This window comes from Pezoporus wallicus, unplaced genomic scaffold, assembly GCF_028554395.1.
Source record: "Pezoporus wallicus isolate ANWC-B61680 ecotype Strahan unplaced genomic scaffold, APGP_CSIRO_Pwel_v1 contig_6658, whole genome shotgun sequence".
Classification (NCBI taxonomy): Eukaryota; Metazoa; Chordata; class Aves; order Psittaciformes; family Psittacidae; genus Pezoporus; species Pezoporus wallicus.
In genome coordinates, this window is record NW_026642312.1 from 4,032,062 (window position 1) to 4,054,454 (window position 22,393).

General features: G+C 38.5%; 1 protein-coding gene across 4 annotated transcripts in view; it reads left to right on the forward strand.

Annotated features, from left to right (window-relative positions):
* Window positions 1-22,393, forward strand: part of CTNND2 (catenin delta 2) — a 645,018-nt gene that overhangs the window by 509,535 nt on the left and 113,090 nt on the right. For all 4 annotated transcript variants that reach the window (XM_057428749.1, XM_057428750.1, XM_057428752.1 and 1 more), the window contains one exon: window positions 4,923-5,106. In XM_057428749.1, coding sequence (XP_057284732.1) covers window positions 4,923-5,106 — 184 coding nt within the window. The remainder of the gene's footprint in view (window positions 1-4,922; window positions 5,107-22,393) is intronic.

Below are 22,393 nucleotides of genomic sequence, written 5' to 3' on the forward strand. Positions count from 1 at the left end.
ACAAGGGGTAGCAGGTTCAAACTTAAACAGGGGAAGTTTAGATTGGATATAAGGAAGAAGTTCTTTACTGTGAGGGTGGTGAGGCACTGGAATGGGTTGCCCAGGGAAGTTGTGAATGCTCTATCCCTGGCAGTGTTCAAGGCCGGGTTGGACAGAACCTTGGGTGATCTGGTTTAGTGTGAGGTGTCCCTGCCCATGTCAGGGGGGTTGGAACTAGATGATCTTAAGGTCCTTTCCAACCCTAACTATTCTGTGATTCTATAATTTGAGGTAGCATTAAATCATACACTTCATAATTGTTTAGACTTACCTGCTATAGCACATGCTTTCTTGCTAGGGTGATATTTTTTGCATCAAAATGTATGATCTCTGTTTTCTTAATTTTGAATGGAATAAGGATAGCATGTGGCTTAGCAAGTCTTTAGTTATATCTGACTATAGATACACGTGTGAGTACCAGTTCTAAGCAAAACACTGGCTAAAAAATGTAGTGAAGTGTTTAATCAAGATGAGTTTGAGCTCCAAGCTGATTCAGAGGTGATGGGGTTTTGGCTCAGACTGCTCCAGTAAATTGAGTTACTTAGAATTTTTGAATGTTTTGCTTCGTTTCTTTATGTAAGTGATGTCGTATCTATTGCAATAGCTTAAGTTCATTTATGTGGAAAGGTATGTTTTTTCTAAGGTGAAAGCATGGTGCATAACCTGTGTGTGCTAAGGAGTAGTAATATCTCTTCAGCCCACTTTTAAAAGGGTTGGTCTTGTCTTCAGTCTTCTGGACTTTGTCTAAGAGAAAGAGAAATTGAAGTTTTCCTGGTTCTCTGTTCTCTCAATTCCCTCTTAAATTGCCTTTTCTAAGATCTATGTGTAAATTTCCTTATGAACTGTGTCTGTAGTTATGTCTTTGAAAAGACTGATTATAATCTTTTTCAAAATTTATAACAAGTTTTTAAATTTGATTGTTTTAAATTTGATCAGTGAAAGGCCTTAAATTACAAAATATTTACATTTAGTGCATTAAATGACCTGTTGAACATAGTAGATGGATGTGCTCTGATAAGCTACTCCAGAAGAAGTAAGATGGTACAGCGAGATCTCCATAGTGAGCATTTCTGTAGATTACTCTTAAGAGCCCGTCACCTCCTATCTGCAAAACTGGTACGGAGACCCCAAAGACAAACCTAAACCACCTGAGTGCTTTCAGTACCAGTTTCTCATTAGTTCTCAACTCAAAATGCGATTGCAAGAGCCTTTTCCCATGTGCTTTAGTTTGTTACATGTAAGGGTGAGAAATTTTAACCTGCGAATAAACATGATCAGTCTGGTGTAGGTATTTTTCTATGAAGCATCCAGCACAACCTAAAGTGGTCGGCAACTGGAGAGACAAAATGCTCACTCTGCCTCACAACCTTAAAAGAAAGGAAGAGATAAGATACTGTGGACACAGTTGATTAAGAGGTATTCAATACTGATCTGATGAGGTCCTTGTTTCCCTTCTCTCCCAAGAGTCAGTCTGTGGATGCTAAACTGTTGATTTGTTGGATTAGCAGCTCTCTACCAATACATACACAGTAGGATGGGTTCCGCTATTTGTGACGTATCAGTGGTGTGCTGAGTCCTCTCCCTTACCTCCCTGTGGCCAGCTGATGACACACAAATGATTTAGGGGGCAGTCAAGGCACCTCTGAGGCTGTTCTAGACTTGCTCATTGTGCTCAAACCCAATGCAGTCAGGGCTTTCAGAGTAAGGGTGGCAAATCATCTCAGTGACCAAATCCTTAAAACAGTCTTACTGCGTACATGCTTGGAAAATATGTTCAGAGTCATGTGGAGAAGAGTTAGCTTCATAATGGAATGTGCCTCAGGTAAAAGGTTTATTTTTTTTTTTTTACCACTTTCCCTTGCAAAGACAAGGCAATGGATCATCTTCTTAGACCCCACATAAATCTATCTCCAGGTCATGCTCAGCAAAAGTAATGGGTAGTGAATTGACAGGGCCCTTTCATAATTGCAAATCTTTAATTAAGAAAGGGTAGAAGGAGCACTTAAAATGCCAGCTTCAGCAAGTGACAGACTCTGCTACTTGTGAGAATAAATTACAGCTTGCCAGAATAAAATTGTTGTTTCCATTAATGCAGTTGGTAGTATTCAAAGACTTAATATTAGGTAAAACATTCTAGTGTGAAAGATTATCTTACCCCTTAAAACTGTGTGTAGGTGCAGAAACTTTGAAGACAGTTTCAGGCTCACTGGGCAGTGCTGTTTTGCTTGATTCTGCCTTGATTTAGGTTCACTTTAGGAGAAGGTAGAACAGCTTCATCCTGTTACTGGGAAGGTTTAATTTCCAGTTAATGAAAACAGACCCCACTTTTCGGCTCATGGGTGAATAGAGGTTTATTTGGATTTGGACCTCACCTGTTACTATGGCATTTTATTGAGCAAAAGCTCATGTGCAGTGTCAGGTCGATTTTAAACAGATAAAAAAGGCTTGAAGACTATTTCTGGGCATTTCAGGTGTTGCTGAATAGCAATTTATCACTATGCTTATGTGAGTTTACTTTTAATTAGCAAGAACTTAGAGCGAATAGAAAATAGAGTAGACAGACACATTTTGAAGTATTTTTCTAGGCAGAGCTGTTATGTTTGCTTCTTTTGTGGTTTTTTTTTCATCTTTCCCAGTTTATGAGTAGTTCTTGAAACCCAAAATACTCTTTTGTTGCCATTAAAGCCCTCTTTTCTGCTTCACTTCCACAGTAGGACTTCTTCACAAAGAGTAACGCGCTGTCTTGCTTAAGAATTAGATTGGACCTTGAAGGAAAAAGATTCGCATTCAGATTCTCTGCTTTTATACCATGCACATCAGTTACACCTGTCTGGATAAATGTAAAACAACAAAACAAAACAGCCACATTGTTGTTTGTACTGACTAAAACCACCAAAATATTAGTATTTCAGGAATAGTACATGTGTCAATAAAGCTTACAAAGAGCAGATCATAGAAAAGTGATTATAAATACCTTTATAATCTATATAATTTTTAAAATGTAATATCTTTATGAAGGTCTTTATTTTTCATAAAGGTATTTAGAAAAGAATTCAAAGATTTTTTTCCCTTTAAAGCACTAATTCTTAAAATATGAACACTATTCTTATTTCTGCCTTTTTTCTTTCCTTTGGTCTGTAGCTAAAGTCTGTCAGTTTCTGCCTGTTTACCACATACTTTTTTAAGGTGGTTTGGTTTTTCTATTAGTATGCTAAGCAAAATTTTCACATTAAAATGCATGGCTGTCTTTGCATACAGTTCCATATAAAATAATTAAAACATGAAATGGTATAACTGAAACAGTCTCCCCATAGAGGTAATTAATTTTCAAGGGAAACCCAGAAATGTAGGTTCATTCCTGTTAATTACACCTCCTTCAAAACACAGAATGCTAAAGAAAGCCTTGAGCAAGTGGCGTTCTTGCTGCTTATATTTATAAATGTCTTAGTCAATGTTCACAAGGTCTTTAGCAGTTTCCTCCCACCACCACTCGCTTTGTTTTTTCATAGTGTTCGTATTTGTAACCTCGTGTATAATGATGATAATGCTCCATACCTGGCAGTATTCAAGTCCAAGTTGTACAGAGCCTTGGGTGACATGGTCTAGTGAGCATTGGAACTAGATGATCTTAAGGTCCTTTCCAACCCTAACCATTCTGCAATTCTGTGTACCTCTGTGTTGGTTCAAGACTTTGTAGCCATAAAAGCAAAACTGAGTTTTGCCACTCAGGGTTAGTGTGTGCCCAGGCTACTGTCAGTACAGGATGAAAAGCAGCAAGGAGCAAAGTTGGACTCTAGAGGAGAGGACATATGTTGGCAAAGGGAGCGGAGGAAGAGGTAGGCTTGCTCTTCCAGCTGCTCTTGGGAGGACATTCACCTAGAATAAAGGCCACTGCTTCTCCAGAGCAGTGTGCTGTCCTCGGCCTTCCCCCAACACTAGGAGCAGCACTAGGGCAGCACTGCTGCCCAGCAGCAGTAGGGTTTTGGCACAGCACAGAAATCAAATGTACTTTTCCAGCAAATACACAAATATGCAAAAGGGAATGAAAAGCAGGGTCTCTTTTGCCCCTAACAATGTCTCGCCTGCTTTCTGTGTGGCACATTGGCAGTGGCCCTGATCCTTGTGGCAGTGCTCAGAAAGCTTTGGCTTTTGTTTGCTCTTCCTTTTTTTAGCACATGATGAATTTTAACAGAAGGGTTTTGGTTTTAATTCCAGTAAATCTTCTTGTGAGTTGCACAATTAAGCTGGTTGTTTCTGTGCAAAACTAGTAGTATTCTGTAACTTTGAGTAGTAAAACATTTGCAAAATAAAAAACGACTTGTTGAAGGCTGGGATAATACCATGCTACCGTATCAGGTTGTGGAGGAAGTCTTTTTGCTTGTAGTACCAACTACCCTAGACAGTTACTTTCATTACAGTGAAGATCACAGGGTTGTGGTTTTGTTCTCTAATTGCATATCTATCAACGTGACAGCATAAATCAGGACCTATTTTCTACTATTGGTTTTTATTATTTTCATTTAGAAGACAGAAATCTGAAGTCCAAGCCCTAAAAAAAAGTATGTAACAGTCCTTAGTTCCACGTGTGGTTCACAGCCTAAACAGGCCGAGATCATAACCAGCTGCTAATTTTTTAGGTTTAGTTCTCAAAAATTTCCAGTATTGCTTTGATTACGTGTGTATTCAAAGTCGTATTTGCACTGCAAAACTGTGAGGGTGTCATTCAGCCCCATCTAAATTGTAAGGGCATTTTTTCTTGACAGGAACAGCTTTAGTAAGCACACCCATGTCGTGAAATGTTTTGCTGGTATTTTTTTAATGAAAAGTACTCAATTTTTATTTTGCGGAAATATTAATTATTAGTTATTTGGGGTTTTTTGTAGGAGTTCTCTGGAATCTATCCTCCTGTGATGCACTGAAAATGCCAATCATCCAGGATGCCCTTGCAGTGTTGACCAATGCAGTGATCATTCCCCACTCTGGATGGGAAAACTCTCCGCTCCAGGATGATCATAAAATACAACTCCATTCATCACAGGTGCTGCGCAATGCCACTGGGTGCCTAAGGTGAGTACTGCAAAACATTTGCTTTGCCTTAGTCATCTCACTTTGGCTTGAATTGGCATTTCTCATTCTTAGGCATCTGTATAGTAAATAATTGGTTTATGCGTCAGCAGAGACAATGACTTTCAGTGCTGTAAATTTAAAGTTGGAAATTAATTAGAAAACAGGCTTCAAGCTATTTAGAAGACAATCTAGAAGAGTTGCTGTGAGTTTTCTGTTTTTCTTTCTTTAGCAGTTTTGACCGGTCTTCTCATCTGAGCTTGCATATAATGGTGTTTTTCATCTTGCAGATGTACCTCATTTCCTTAGTTACTTAAGTGAAGTCAGTATGTTCTCACTATTACACTATTACAGTGCAAAAAAGTAAGCAAGATGCTCACAAGACCTACAGGTTCCAGATGCCATTGCTGGAGTTATGATAGATATTTAAAGTAGATTTTTTTCTGCTCTGTGAAGGTGAGAAATGGATTTCAATAAGAGACCAACCAATTTAACATTGTGCAGCTAGAATACTTAAATAGATCTTTAACAAGTATGTTTATATTTGTATATCAAACCTGTATATGCAACACCAAGGTGCACTTACATAAATACGTGCAATATGATCTGTGCATTCCTAAAAATTGCTGTAGATGTGAGAATGAAAATAGGATGAGTAAGAAGAGTTTCAGTTCTGACAAAACCTTACAAAGGCTTGAGTCATAGCAATTTCTGAATATCATTTTGTTGAAATATTTTAGCATATTAGGCAAGTTCTTTTAAGCATTTATTTTTTTTTTCTCCTTGTATATTACAGATTCTGTTAATATTTTTACATACATCACAGGAAAATTATTAGGTGAATAGTATGTATCAGTAGTACAGTCTATGTTGTATGCTGCATCCAAACCAGATATCCTTCAAAGAGCTAAATAAAACATACATTGATAGGAGGCAAAGTAAAATAGAAATTTTTTTTACATAACTATAGCAAGAACCTTTTTTGTCTTTGTGCTGTTTCATCAAATTAAATGTCTCCCTTTCATAAGCAATACATGAAAAGTTTACGGGAAAAAGTAATAGTTACTATTGACGGTTTGTATGTGATTGGAAGAGAATGAAAGATAGAAGGTAATAACTTCCATTTTGCAAATATTGTTATATTGGGCTTAAATGCAGATACGTGTATGTGAATATCAGCTGTTGGTATATGTGACTAGAGCTAGATATTTGTAACAGAGTTGAATTGATTTTGAAGAGAGTTTGGTAGTATAATTGTGTTGCTTTGCGCTGAAATCTCTAGAAGAAAAGTTGCTCAAAAAAAATTCTTTCAAAATGACTCAAGTCATTCTGTAAAGACCTGTACCATGTTACATGTCTCACTCTTCCAATGTTTAACCTTTGTCAGTTGAAGAGCTGCCTCTGAAAGAAGTGAAAAAGTGTCCATTATAAATCTGGGGCTTAATGATGCCCTTTTGCTGAATGAGCATGTCTGGTGTTGGTCTGCCCACACCATAAGCTCTGTCTTCATGTTAATTTTTCCCAGCCTCTTCTCAGGGACTCATACCTATCCCTGATCCTGCAAACCTCACTTCTTCCTACCTCACAGTTGATGGATTCGTTGCACATTGGTCTTGAAATCTTTCTTATTCTTTTTGTATTTTTTTTCTGTGAGTGTATGTGTACACCCGTTTGCAAACTGATATGAGTTACTATAGCCTGCACCCTGTGTCAGCCTGAGGACTTGGGGACACATGAGAATGGTATGTTGCCTGATCTAATACACACTGCTTTGCGGCACGTGCTCAATGGTATGCTATCATAGCACAATGGCTTCTAGTCAGCTCATGCAAAATAAGCTCATATCTGCCTGCGAAAGACTCTGCATATTACAACTCTTGACTCCTTCCCGGGTAGCTGTAAGTATGCAGCTCAAATGGCTGTCCTGAGCAGGTTGGCCCTCCAAACATATTACAGCTTTGTAATATCTTTCTGATAAAAACCCCTCCTGATTTCTCAGATACAGCTTTCTGCCCTCTCTAGCAACTTCAGGTACTTATTTGGCCTTTGTCTGTCTTCTTTAGACAATTTCATCTCACTTAGTCTGTGTGGATGCTCTTTGATAGAGCCAGAACATTTGGAGAGGGTTGAACTTATATTTTCTTCATACCAGAGGAAGCAGTCTTGTTTACCTTTCCCCGGTTGCTGTTGAAAATCTGTCTCTCTCTGAACAGAATGTCAATTTGGAGTTTGTCAAGAGAGAAGAGTGTAATTTGACCTCTGAGCTGCTAACTGGATTTTTGCATTGAATGCATGTAAGATACTGGGACGGTAGGCTGAAGAAAACTGTGAATGCCAGAAAAAAAAGAGATCAGAAAGCTCTGTGGAGATGATTGGAGTAGCATATGCTAGTACTGTAGCTAGCATTCCTTAAACACTCACCACCCCCAATAAACCGAACAGCTCTCACACTTTCCACTTGTGACTAGTTACAAGCCTCCTATTCCCATTTCAAGATCTCACTGGACAAGGAAGGTAATGTAAATCAGGAAGATGTAATGTTGCTGGCTGAGATAGTGCTGTGTTTATCTAGAAATGGAAAGTCCACTGCCATCTTCCATGGCAGAATTTCTTCTAAGACTCCAGTTTGGTTGTTCTCTGCAGGGTTTTTTTTCTGCTTTTGCTAGAGTTCTTTTTTGAAGGGGCACTGGTTAAAATTCAGTAGCATCAGGCTTATCAGTGATGATACTCAGTATCGTAGGAAAAGTGGTGGTGTTCAGAATAGTTCACAAATGTTTCTGAATCTGTAATGTTGATAGATTTTAGAGGCATCAGTTTGTATTGCATAAGGTTTAATGCTAGCAATTATGTCTGGAGGATTTGGTTTTTTTTTTCAGTCTTCTGTGCTTTTGATTTTCTGAGGCATTCACTGCTGAAAACCTTAAATAATATATGAGAGGTGCTGTAATATAATCCATCCCATGTGCAGTGCTAGTAAGTGGTTTGCAATAGCCATTCTATAGGAGTAGTCAGATCCTTGGTTTAAGTTTTTTCACTACAGTATATGAATTCTTCTTTCTACTGATCTTTCCTTTTCTCAGCTTCTTGATGAGAGTTTCTTATGTCTTTTCAGTTAATGAGTTGCTTATTAACTACAATTTTTAGTACTCTTACCTGCTTATTCATTGTCAGTCCTAACCAAAAGTCTGCAATTCCAGTCATGCAATAATCCAGGTGAAAAACAGCAGCAACATCGAACCTTCTTTTCATATTTTATTTTTCTTCCATAAAGACATTATTTACAAACTGCTTTTTGTGCACTTTGGTGAACTGAAAGAAGGAAATAGCTTTAATACAATATTGTACTAATTGATTTTACATAACTTGAGTACTGTGAAATGGTTTAGGTAATTCAAAGCTCCAAATAGAGTGTTATACCTATCATTACAAATTTAATCTTAAAATTAATCTTTCATAAATTGCCAGACCTCAGCATGAGATGTGTTTGAGTAATCACCAATCCCCGTAATGGTACTAGTACCCTGCCTCATTAAGTTCTGTGAAAGTCTAACTTCTCTGTTTCCTTTTGTATTTCAGCTGTGACTGCTTTACTTGTGCTAGGGAAGTACTGCATCTTTGCTTGACACATTCTGATTCATTTAGACTTATTAGGGAAAGTCAGGTGAAAACTGAATTTTGAATCCCTGTTATTTATTGGGGGAAGGGAGAGGGGGTGTTACAATCCCGAACATGAAATTTAAAAATCAACATTGCATAATGTTGTCTTAACCTGAAGCTCCAGCTTACTTATCACAGAACTAAGTCTGTGTACAAAGAATATCTGGAAAATCCCAGGCAAAAATCTTTTGGAGAGTTTTTGTCCTGAAGTAAAGTCTGTAACCGTGTTTCAGCTATAAATTTAAAATGAATTTAAGCTCATAGAATCTCATGTGAGGACTTCTAAGGATTTTAAGAATTTACTGGTTTAAGATTCTAATTTGGTTTTGGGTGCAAATTCATAAAATGCTGACTTTTTTTTTCATGGTTTTTTTTTAAATGTTTATCATACACCAAAGGTACAGAAGCAATTGTAAAAATCAAAGCTGTGTTAGAATACTTACCTCCCCTCATTAGTTGATTAGAAATTGCATGGGAGAGTAATTCAAATAGGTTTTGTTTATACAGCCCCATACCTTTCAAATTTCCATACTTCATATGTTCATACTTGCCAAACCTTTCACAGAATACCATGAATTATTTTTCAGCTGAAAAATATATAGTAAGCTCTCAGAGTAGAAAAGCAAAGGGGAAGAGAGCTTTTAAAATACGAATTGAATGTAACTGACCCAGTAGTATTCTCTGGAGAGATCAGATTTTGGGAAGAAATTAATTGTTAAAACTTTTTGTGCTCACTTTGAAGCCTGAATATCAGATATTTTAACTGTTTTGTGGGTAAATTATCTGTTTCACAGACATTTACAGCTAATTCATTTATCTCACTGTCTTACTTCTCATCCAGTTCTCTTCTAAGCATCCAAAATCTATCGATTCCTATTCTTAGGAACTTCTATAATCTGTTATATTCAAAACATTCTGCTGCATACTGACAAAAGGTGTGGGAGCAGCATAAAATCAATAGCACAGGCTGTATTATTCATCATCTGGTTAGTTTCTAAAGAAACATGCATATATACGAAGAAACATTCTTACATAAATGTGTAACCTTTCTTACAAAGCTAAACTGATACCTGATACGTGTGCATGTGCATGTATGTGTTTATGTGTATATGCATACAGATACAGAAGCAGTGATTACTGAAGCTGTGATATGTTTCTGTCTTTACTGACTGGTAAAGGCTCTAAATATCTTCAGTTGTGCATAAAAAGAGCTGGCTTTTTATAGTAGAACTTTGCTGCTGATACATGATCCTTCTTCTGCCAACACAAGTCACATTTTGCCTGTCCCTATCCATGCTGTAGTGGATATAAAGCTGTTGGACTTGACAACTGATCTCAGTATTTCCCTTGCTTTTCCTAGAGCTCAGGAGCTCTTCTCAGGCTGACCTTGCAATCTTGTGCATCAGGTAGCAGAAAGTCCACACTCCATCAAGAAGCCAGTTAGAATTCAAAATTAGGACAAAACTCCTATTGTGTATTTCTACTGGCAGCCTATTCAAGGGAGGGACTTCTACTACAAGCACCTACAGCAAGCAAGTGACATGAGAGAGAGACAGCTACCTAGAAAGATACGGAGGCAGGGTTATCTGCTTGTAGAGAGGAAGCTGTCCAAATCCAAACCCACAATTTTTCCTCCTCTTACCCTCTTCAAAGCCAGTCTAATATTGGAGAAAAGGGTAATCGCTGCTGATCTTGTCTTTTTAATATATTTTGAGCTATAAAAATTACGAAGCTGGTGTAATCAAATCAACATCTGAGGACCATCAGATCAGCAGATTTGATGACAATTATCTAGCTATATTCTATGAGTGTATTGGGGTGAAACACAGGTTATGATTTATGTAATCTATGGAGTTGCACACCGTGGGCTGAACCTCATTTGGCCACAGCTAGGGTGTTGTATAACCCCTGTGGTGTCCAGGGTTATATTGACTGTACTGGTATGTTGTGAAACACACACTCCTGAGAGCTCTCCTCAGTTTGATAATTCCTCTGTGACCTGGAGTTGGCAGTAAGTGCTGAGGATAGACTTGACAAGAAGCTAAGGAAAAGCTCAGCCTTAATGTCTGATTTTGTGAAGTTTAATCCATTTTAACTAATATTATTATTCAAATGTATCATTTACGCTCCTGGGTCTCAGCAGCAGCAAGCTGTTGAGGAGCTGAGGGGCAAATGTCAGCAACATTTTAAAGAAACTGAGGATTCCTGATACTCACTCTATGTACAAATGACTACCAGATAATTGCCAGTTTAATATAACTGAAGGTATCTTGATCACAAATTCTACATCTTGTCCTTCCAGGTTAAAGCTGAATGGCATATTGCTTACTTTTAAATACATTAGCTCAGAAGTTCTGTATTACTTGTACACATTGAATTTTGAAAAACTCTGCAGTAAATTTGATAATGCATCCAAGAGTAAGAGATAGAAGCATAGTTCAAAGGAGGGAAAATGAGCAGAACTGTTGTTTCTTGTCTTTTAAAACACTATAAAAAGGAGTAAACTCCTGTTGCATTTACTTAATGGCAGGCATTTTAATCAATGACTAGGTTTCTGTACAAGAGCCTGATTTTTAGAGGCTTTAGTGTTTCTAGACTGTCACTGATTTACCAGCTTTGAAAACCATTTGTAGGTTTGATGTAGTTGATAATGAGTTTGTCAAATTTCAGAAACCCCAAATCAGGACTTTCAAAGAGGCTGCTTTCATGGGCATGAAAAATGCAAAATGTATTTTTTAACAAGGCCAAAAACTTTCACTAGTTCATGTGTAAATGTTCACAACCATATGCAGAGTTTTCCAACCGCAAACCAAAATGGGAGAAATCATAGGAAATTAATACAAGCCAGTCTGCTGTGGAAAATGTATTTCACCTTTCAAGAAGCTGACAGGTCTGGTCTGAAGAAGAGTCACAAACCAATCTGAGAGGCCACAATAACTGCATCCCAGTTAAGCAAAAAGTTTCAGAGGTGAATTTCTGAAAGACATGAGAGGGATTGTTCCTTACTGAATGCTGTGATCATTCAGAAACGTAGCTGAAATAAAAATCTAATGTTATGGTTTACGGGGGAGAGGAAACTTTTAGTATGAATATATCAGTGTCCTCTGATTGCTGCAGTAATATTTTTATTCAGAAGATACTCAAGGGAAAAGTAGCAGCAGAATTAAATGTGTAGCTGTGTCAGATACTTAAGCACCCCACTTTTTCTTCACAATGCAGTTACTTCCACTTTGCATATTCATGAACAAATCTAGAAGGTTTATGCAAGGTCATACTGAATTAATTATAGCAGTGGTATTCAAATAGCACTCTGAAGTTTAATGCTCTTTCAGCATTTCTGGTAAAAGCATTACTTCAGCCTATCAGATTGATACTACAAATGCCACATTGCTCTGGAAGTTCATTCTGGGCTTAAGTTGATCAAAATCTCAACCAGAAATTTTGTTTTTAAACTCATGTTGTGGAATGCTTTTTGTATTCTCCTTTGGTCTGAAAGCTAGTACAGAATAATTCCAGACACTTTTTACTCTCCTGTACTTAAGGCATACCTCCTTCCTCCATCATTTTATCTGATAAGAGAGGCTGGGCTGCTTTTCCTAAGTCTGCCTTCCAATGCAGAAGGAGCTCCCAGTGTATTGATTTTGCTAATGCTATAGCTAGAAAGTGATGTATGGGCATCCATCTTCAAAATACTATTTAAGTAATCCCTGGGCAAACAAGGAAGTTCATTTATATTGCAGTGGGGCTTCACGTTTGGATAAAAATTAGAACTATTTGACCTATATGTCAGAGTCCTATAATTTAGGACCTAGCTGAAGTTTAGTTCCTATTCTCTTAAACAGAAATACTTGTTACTGTGACAGGCGTGTGTTCTTCCTGTAATTTACTAATTTATTGTTGCTGGAAATTATACGTGCACATATAAAAAGAACCAAAGTGCCACGGTACCTTTGCTTTCATCTTAGGATATTATTAGGCTCAGCAGTGATGATAAAACTATCAACTGTTGCCTCTTAGGCTGAATGGCTCATGGTGTACCATGGATTAGGGATGTGTTGACTATCTCAAGTATGTTTTAAATTACTATTTTCTCAGCGTTCGGAGGGTTTAATTCCTTTCAGGTTGAATGCCTGCTGTTAACTTGTGCCTAATGTAAAAACTAAATGTCCTCTCGTATTTGCACGGTCAGGTAGTGTTAATTTATATTTACTTCTGACAGAGGTTTAAGCCTTGTGGATGTGTAATGCTCTGAAGAAAGTGAAGTTGTTTTGTGAAAGGGTTTAGATTCTATGGTTTGTTGTTTTTTTTTTTCATTTCAGAACAGTTTTCCTTTATTCAGTAGTGAGTGTTAGCTTGGTAGACCCTGTAATAAAGTATGATCTGAATCTTGGTGGCCAGCTGACTTGATTTGAGCTGACTCCAAGCCCAGCTGACTACAACTGGCCTCCTTCTCGCTGGCCAGCTGCAGAGCTGTATGACAGTGGCCTCACTATTTTCTTTTTGGGAAGAGTCTCCAAGCCTGTGTGGCACCATGTGTATTTTAGAATGTGTCAGCACGTCCATGCAGTCACTGCATGGGAAACTGGAGAGATGGAGCCAGTTCTGTCTCAGCTGTCTGGATCTGTTGGAAAGAATCGCAAGGGCCCAGGTGCCAGCGGGAACCAGAGTGTACCTCTGTTGTTGCTTTGCTGACGATCCAAAATATTAGATAGTCCTTTTCAAATGGGTGCTTTGAAAAACTGGTGTAGTCAGTCTGACTCTACAGAAAATACTGTTTATCTCAGCATGAGAGAAAATCTGATTTTGACAATTCTGTAGTCATGGTCATGGTGATTGATAATAGAGGATGATGTTTTATTTACCCAAAGACGATGATAAATACAATCATCCAGAGTTTCTATATCTACTCAGTTCCCCCACAGATAATGAAGCAATACTTGCTGAGGTTCAGGATCTTTGGTGCTCATAGTTTGATTTGTACATTGACTAGCTTTTTTCCTCTTAAAACTGTTTATATCACTAGGCAGTGTGAAAAAGGTACATGTGAAAACACACAGCTCTACATAGTGAAGGAAAGGCAGGGCATACTTCTGCAGCTTTCACCCTTATCTTACAGTGGACTGCTTCAGATCTGAAGAAACTTCCCATAGGAGTGAAATCATTTGGTCTTTTCATGCAGTCAGAGGAATTCCAGTAGAGATACCTGTTTGAAGTACACTGAGCTAGCTTCATCCTTCTGGATAAGCCAGCCAGCTTCACAGAGTAAACATTTTATCACCCCCTTTCAGAATGGTTTGGGCATATGAGCTGTCTCACTTCAAGTGCAAGAGAGTAATGCCAGCAGCTCAAGTTGAGCCAGTGCTCAAGTCTTTTCCTGTGAGAAGGCTTTTATGCCATTCCATCAAAGAAACGCTCTCTGCTAATATCCTTAGCACTGAAGCCCTAAGAACTGCAGTCCCCACTAACCACACTTACCAAACTTCATTATTTTTATCCATTTTGGAAGTATTTTCTCAGGAAGCCTACTGATGAAGTAAGTAAATAAAAAAAATAGGACTTTCAGGGGAGCGTGATGAACTAGGCTGCAGACTACCAAGTCTGCTTAGTTTACATTCCACTCATGATGTCTGAGCTGAAGCCTGAAAACCAGCAGATCATTTCTAGATGTCATGTTTGGTGAAACTTTGCCCTGTGAATGTTGAACTTGTGTTCTTATTACCATTACACATCTCCATGGAGGATTGTTAGCACTTTGTAAGATTTTTCCTGAAGCAGAGAAAACAGTGTAGTAAGAACACTTGGAGAAAGAAAGATGGAAGTCCATTACTCGCAATCAAATGGATTTCCCCCTTTCTGAGAGGGTTAGCAAAGGGGATAGTTAATTTGGGGGTAAATGGAGACTTTTCATAAAGACTGAAGTAAAAAGGATGTGATGCCTGTCACTAATTCAGTTTCATCATTTTTATCCAATTTGAATGTTTCTCTGGACATTATACAAACTAACACACAACTGGAGTAAGATGGTTCAAAGCTAGAGCAAGGTGCAAGGTGATACTAATTTCCAGCTGTAGCTCACTGATGCACACACAGCCCTGCAGACACAGAGTAGGACGAAAAGATTTTCCTGTCTTCTGCCAGCAAAGTCTGTGCCAAGTTTCTGTCTCATGTCACAGCTAGCAGGAAGGAAGACATCCCTGTTTAAAAATGAGTTAATGATATTAGAGGGTTGTGGGGTTTAGGTTTTTTCCCCTACTTTCTTCCCTAATTAGCTTCATATTCTATTTACAAGTTCTTTATTATTTGTAAGAAAGTTTCCTTTGGAAAGAAAGAACAATTTAAAAAAAAAATAATATTATTCATGTATTTTAACTGCTTCTGCATGTGGTGTATGAAAACATTTAACATCTGCCTGATAGCATTTTTAGCTAAGATTTCACACGGATTTCCATGATAAAGCACTCTTGAAATATTTGTCCTAGTGTAGCTTTTTTACTTTCACAGTTCATTTCTTGTTGTCAGGTACTCATTTATTATAGTTAGTTGGTTACAGCTTCAGTGTTTTCTCTTGAAGGACAGTAGCATTGTTAAATATTTCCTCCTCTTGCCCTTCTGTCATTCATCCATCTTTATATGTGATTTACTGTGTGCAGAAGTACAAGACTTGGAAAGTTTTTCAAAAGACATAGTCATGAAAGCACACAATATAATATATAATTGTGCATATAAAAGTAGGGGTGGCATTTTTTTTAAACCCATTATGAAATGAAAGTACATAATAAAATAGAAAATTTTATTTCCCAGAAAAGAATTCCTGGATTCATTGTAGATAATTAATATGTGTTGAGGACATTTTTGTTTCTTGTTGCCTAACTTCACATTAAGAAGGAGTGTCCTCTAATCTATGTAAATGTGAGAAAATGGGTGCTATCGTTTGTACTTTTGGCAGTTATATGTTACAGTTGGCTGCTTGTGCTCACTGTCTGGTTGCACTAGGGTGATGTCTTGTATGCTACACATCATCTGTCTTGAAAATACGTATCATCTTGTCTAATGCTCTTTAGCCTGATCCTTGGCACAATTGTGTCACCTTTCCACACACAGGCACAGGATCCACCAGCAAAATCAGCTGGAGTATGGCTGTCACTGGGATCACAAGCGCTGAAATGGGAGAGAAGGAAATTCACATGAATGATGCATTTTTCCTGAACTGAAATTTCACATGATTTACAGGAACAATGTGGGAATTTTAAATGTGTTTTACAGGAACAGCCTGTTTGCTTTTCTAGTTTTGTTTTGGCTTTACTTCTGAGAGGACAGCTAATTTTTGGTTTTGCCTTCAATTAGATTGTAGAAAAGTGAATTAATGTAGTTTTTGGACACTAAGTTAATTCCATATTTCCTAGAAATTTTGTTGGGTTTTTTATTTCATTGGGTTGTGGGGTTTTGTTTTGGTTTCAGTTGTTTGTTTTTTTTCTTGACTGAAGAGGTTTTTTATTCGAGCTTTAATCAAAAAAACACTGAGGTACACATTGTTAAGTACGCAGCATGTCCACCTTGGAGGAGTTCAGGAAAATCAGTCACCTTCCTTTGATTTATGACTTAAGTGGCTTGCTTAAGTAGACACCTGAATGGAGTACTGCCTGTTTGGAGTTACACTACTGCTGTATGTCACATTTGTGTATACGCAGGTGACCTGTAAATGCTGAGTTTGTTTCACCATTTGCACCTCCAAAAGTATAGGTACTTTAAATACTTTGACATTAGTGTTATCTATAATGAAAAGATATCATTACTTGCTAATAAACCAGAAAGAAAGATGTGTGTGCATCTGTTTGGGGGTTTGAATGTGTTTGTATAGCTATATACTTTCTTTTTTCAGGACTGTCTGGCCTGAATAGCGGCAGTTGGTGGTATTATTTCTTTTAAGAAGGCAGAAAGTGACTGCATTAGCACAAAAATTTTATTCTAGAATTGCAGCTCCACATATCATGAAACACATGGAAAGCATTAACTGATTAATTATCCCCCATAATTCTCTGACATATCTCTGTCTAGACTATAATGCGTGCAGTATTGCTTCTGCCAGGGTTGCATTTTGCTTGACCTTATTGCAGACATACAGTGTAATTACTAAATGGGGGGTAATTTATGTAAGCAAATGTTAGTTTTTCATAGCATGAGCCCTATCATTATGTTTTATTGCTAGTGGATGTGTTACATAGCCATTCTTCAAGGGCTTGGGTAGATCATTATTGTAAATCATCTTTAGGCTGTAAACTCTGAAGATTTAATGTTTACAAAGTGAAAGCATCATAATCCCTACATACGGTTTTTGTTTCCTCTCCTACAAGTATGTGAGAACTTTATTGACCATGCTTTAGCAAAGTAAATACACATTTCTAGGTAGTACACAGGGAGTGTGGGGGATGCTGTTGCAAACTTTTCTTGCAGTATCAGACATTATAGGTAAAATCAAATATGTAGGAAACAGAATATATTTAATACTTTGATAACTGTCATGTACTGGCTTTCATCTATCAAAAACTTTAAAGATGGCTGTACACACAGTGTAAGAAATTGACTTCCATTTCTCATAATCCAAGCTAACCTAGTGGCTCCCACTCTTAAGTCAAGTACAGGAATATATTATTGAAGGTAATACTGAAATTATCCACCAGTTTTCTTCTTGGTTTCCAGTAATACAAATAGTACCATTTCTTTCTTTCTTTCCTTCTGTCAAGGAGACTGATCGTGTTTCAATGACATCTGAATAGCTGGAGTTTTTCCTTGGTGCAGACATACAGCGCTTTTAGGAATGTGATTCTTGGCACGCATCTAAGCTTATTCATTCCTTTCCTGCTTATTAATTTCGCATTTACTCCTCCCTGTTGAAGCTCTGTCCTGTGCTTTTTATTTTGTAAAGCTCATATGGTCATTAAAAAATAAATTATTAACCTGTCTTACCAATAATAAATACTTGTTCATGCTCAAAATCTGAGCAGTGAGAAACAAAACAGTTTCCAGCAGATGCCAGTGTGGATTTTGCTCTGCTCTTTTCATAGTTCATGTGAAACGAATTTAGTGGCCTCAGTACAATTCCTGCTGCTCTCTCACTCAGCAATACTACTGTTGTCAACCCCTGATACCCAGGTAGGAAACAGGACTGATGTTGGCAGTAGAACTGGAAGGCTAACTGGCCTTATTGGGTAGATATACCTGCAGCAGCTTCACATCAGTATGTTCAGCCAGAAGTGCAGGCTATTGCATTTGGTATAAGCCTCCTGTGGGCCTGGACTATATGTTTAGATTGATAATCTAAACTGTATTGGCGTAATTTCCATTTTAACTTGGTTGTTATCCATAACTGCCTATGCTTTGATCATTCCTTCATACAGCATCACCACTGGCAGTCACGAATTCAATGGATCTTGAATCAGCTGTGGAGCTGCTTCACAGGAAAAGGGTGCTCACCAAACGTAAATAAATAAGTATTTGCTCAAAACTTGGGAACAAACCACCCTGTTGTGCGGGAAGACCGCAAATTATGGCAGAAGGCTCGCTTGGGTGAACACAAAGCTTCCTGAAGCACAGGAAGAGACCCAGGAGTGCAAAGGGGAACAGTAAAGGAGTATGAAAAGGTTTGGCTGTGCAATGGGGGGTGAAATGAGGAAGGTCAAAGCCCAGATGGAGCAAACTCCATAAAAGATCGCAGCAGGGGATTTTACAGGCATATGTATCATGAAAACGAAAGACGTTGAGGGGAATGTGAGTCAGTTGATGCATGGAGAGCCAAAATAGTGACGGACACAAGGGAAAAGACTGAAGAGGTCATCACCTTTCATGCCTCAGTCTTATCAGGCAGATATTGCTCCTAGACTACTGTGCATTTCAGCACAAGGTAGAAAAGGTGAAGCCAGCAACTGGCAAGGAAGAGGTTAAGGACTAATTGGAGAAAACACATCTAGTCAGACCTGTGAAACTGGATGAGATTTACCCAAGGGTACTACTGCAAGAAAACCTGGTCTTGGAGTACTAGTGGACAGAGGTGAGCAGGCTGACAGAAACCAACCCCTTCTACAGCATAACTCTGATTTACATCACGTAAGTCCGTCCTGTGCAGTAGGTGTGACGTGAGTCCTGTGGAGGTGAAAAGTGACAGTGGAGATAACGTACCGTGATCATTCTGTAAAAGCGCTTGAATTGCAGTTGCAGAGGCCAACTCACTTTGGGTATTACTGAAGTTTTTAGTGCTTGAATTTCTTTATAATCCATAATGATGAACTGATTAGCAGTTTCAAGTATGATTACTTTCAAATGTCAGCCAAGCAGCTAGAGAAAGATTTCCATTTGAAACATCTTTTTTCAGTTATCGTGGTGTAGGTTAATAAGTATTCATTTGTTTTCTTTTAATTTCCGTTAGGGCTAACTTTAAGTCATAGAACAGTTTATGAAATAAATAAAGTTTTGTGAATTAGTAACTGGTGTTTTGATGGGATTTTAAATTGAAATACGTAGTTATGACATTGAATGTATGTAATAAGATGTTTACTTAAATAGACAATCTCAGAATTGCAGTTACAAGCTGCTGTTTAGTTTTTTACATGAAGATGAAATTATAGTCAGAGAAAAGTATTGACCATTGCTCAGTGTCTAAAGTGCCATTTGCAAGTCTCTAAAATCAATTAAATCAATTCTATGCAAAATATTAATATTACGTTTTTTGAAGGAATGGAGATAAGGGAAACCCAGTGGATTTTTCATTAATTAATGAAAATTAATTCAGTAACTAATATAACTCGGGAACATTTAGGTGTTATTTTTCAATGTCATTGATACCTCCATATTTTTCTGGAGTTCTCTGAACTTTTTTACTGAGATATTTCCAAAAGTCCTTTATGTTTATTTCAGAATTACTTCATCATTGGGCTAAAGATGGCTGCACTTGATCGTTGAAGTAGTTTCAGAGTTTGTGCTCGTTACTGCTGTTCTTTCTGGGTATTAATAGTAGCAATCAGCTTCTCTGGCACTGCAATATTTTTTGGCTGTCAGGCTTCGTCAGGGTGGATTTCTAAAGCAAGTTTACAGTATGACAGGCTGCCTGAATCTTCTGGGGCAGGTTGTAGTGCCACTCTTCAAGTGGAGTTTGGGTTTTGACTCTGTAAATAGAGGACCTGAGTGGCCTAAAGCACTTTTATTTGGGGAAATTCAGGGAAAGGGGGCCGGCAGCATACTGAAGTGATTACTGTAAGAGGGTAGAGCAAATAGCAAAGGCAGGTTTATGAGATTTTGCTATCTAAATTATAAATGTTAGCAGGTCAGTCTGATTAGCCATGTTCTGAGAAAAGATTTCACTGTGTGGATTGAAACTCCAGCGTTCAGCTACATGCGTTCAACTGGCTTTGGCTGCAGCCATCCCAGCAGTACCACTGACTGGCAGAGGCAGTAATTGGAGCAGCCCAGCACAGCCACAAAAGGTGTGGGTAAACACTGAGGTTTGTGCTTTCTCTGCCAGGGTGCTGTTTTCCATGGAGATTCTCAGAGAGGTGGTGACATTCATGACAGTGGTGTTGAATGTCTGAATACTTTGATGCTGAGGGCAACAATTTAGGTAAAATGATCAGTCAAGAGTGCAGATATGATTGGTGAGAAGTAGGCTTAAAGGTTAAATTGATACTGAGTAAGGGTTACAATTTGGGTGTTGTAGGCAAGAGTTTTGCTTTAGACTTGTCTACACAGTGGGCAAACTGAAAGCTAAGAACTGCAGAATAGTAGTTTCTCAGGGTAGATCATGGGTTGCTAGAGGAAGTTGGTACAGGATAAATAATTGCATATGAAATTCAAATAACTTTTCTGTAAGCTACCTGCAGCAGAAGAGTCCATACAGTGCCTGCATATGCCTGGTTTGTTCAGTGGCACACATCAGTACCAGAGGGTTTCTGGAGTGTGGGTGTACAGCTCTTTCCTTCATCTAAGCACTGGTGTGGTTTCATACAGCTAAGAAGTTTGCTCCCAGAAGGACACTTCCAAGGATGCAGGGACTGGTGCTTGTACCTAGGAAAACTGAAGTCATCATCTGATCCTGGCAGCTAGGGAAGAGTGGCTGAGCCTCTGCTGAGGGTCCCCCAGTATCTGTACCCCACATGATGGGGGAGGGTATAGGGCCCTCAGCAGCATAACATCCCATAGAACAAAAGCTACAGGATGGAGAAGAAAGTACAGGGCTGTTGTGACCTTCCAGTCTATTCATAAATAAAATACTGTAATTTAAATATGACATACTTATGGCTTTTGGTTTATTGAGGAGCTGAGATGCAGGGTCTCTTGGATGGAGACTATATACTTCACACTTGTGGAGGCTTATGACATCAGCCTAGTCCAGTTAAGTATGCAGGTCTTAGGGCATTCAGAATAATAGACCTTTAACCAAAAGTGATGCTCAGTCTTCAGGGGCTTTAGGAGTGGAAAGAGGAGTGTCACATCCAGAAAAGCAAAATTGAGAATCAGCTGCCTAATGAATTGTGTCAGGGAGCAGCAGGAGCAGGGGCTGCTCCCTACAGTCTCCGAGCCAAGAGGTGAGGGTGGATGCAATATGGACCTTCAATGCCCTCACCAGTGGGCTCAGACAGAGGAGCAGAGTTGGGGAAATGCAATTGGGGTCCTGTTGGCACTTCAGGGTGCATCAGGCAGCAGCAGTGGATCAAACCATGTCCAAGGCTGAGGCAGGAAATCCAAACAAGCCAGAAACAGGGCTGGGGACCAGCACTCTGCAGCATTGCTGGGACAGGGTCAGGGCTTCAGGCTTAGCGGCAGAGGGGTCCTTCACATCAGTGCATGGTCCTGGGCCATGGGCACTGGTATGTAAAGCTGGTAGGTGAGTAGGTAGGTGTTTAAAAAATGAAGTAAATCAAATAACACAGAAGTGGTAAGAATGACTTTAATTAATAAATTGCGTGGTAATTCTGCCTTTTTCAGTGCAGTGTCTGTAAGTTAATCATCTTGAGCAAAACAGACAGGTAATTTGTCAGTTATGATCACATGAGCCTTTGATATCCCTCCCAGTCTGGGCAGGAAGATAACTCAAGCACAAAGAACTGGAACATTGTGATACTTGATTCATCCAGTTACCATCCTGATGGAGTGCCATTTTACCAGAGCCACCTGTTCAGGAAGGAAAACAAAAATCCCCTACTATTAGGTATTAACATGCTTATTTCAGTAAGATTTGCCAATGGAAATAATGTCTGAGCTAGGGAATAAGCACTGAGCTTTCTAAAGTTGTATTAAATAATTTGCAGTCTTTATACCTCGTATAAGAAATTCTACTGCAATTCTGGAAATTGTATTTGCACTGTAGCAGAGGAAGTGATGTTGTTGAGTAACTGACAATTACCTGAGAATGGTAAAATAATAATTACAAAATTAGAATGAGTGTTTATTCATAAAAGAACAGACACCTTTATAAGCTGTAATTATCTTTTTGCTAATTTGGTCTCTGACTGGCACACAAAGCATACTAAGGATTAAACTCTTCCCAAGCATAACACCAATGCAGTCAAAGCACTGTTAGAGGTGAAGTTTGTACACTGGATGTGTTGTAAAAGCAGGTCGCACAAAGGCAAGTCTAATGAGTGTC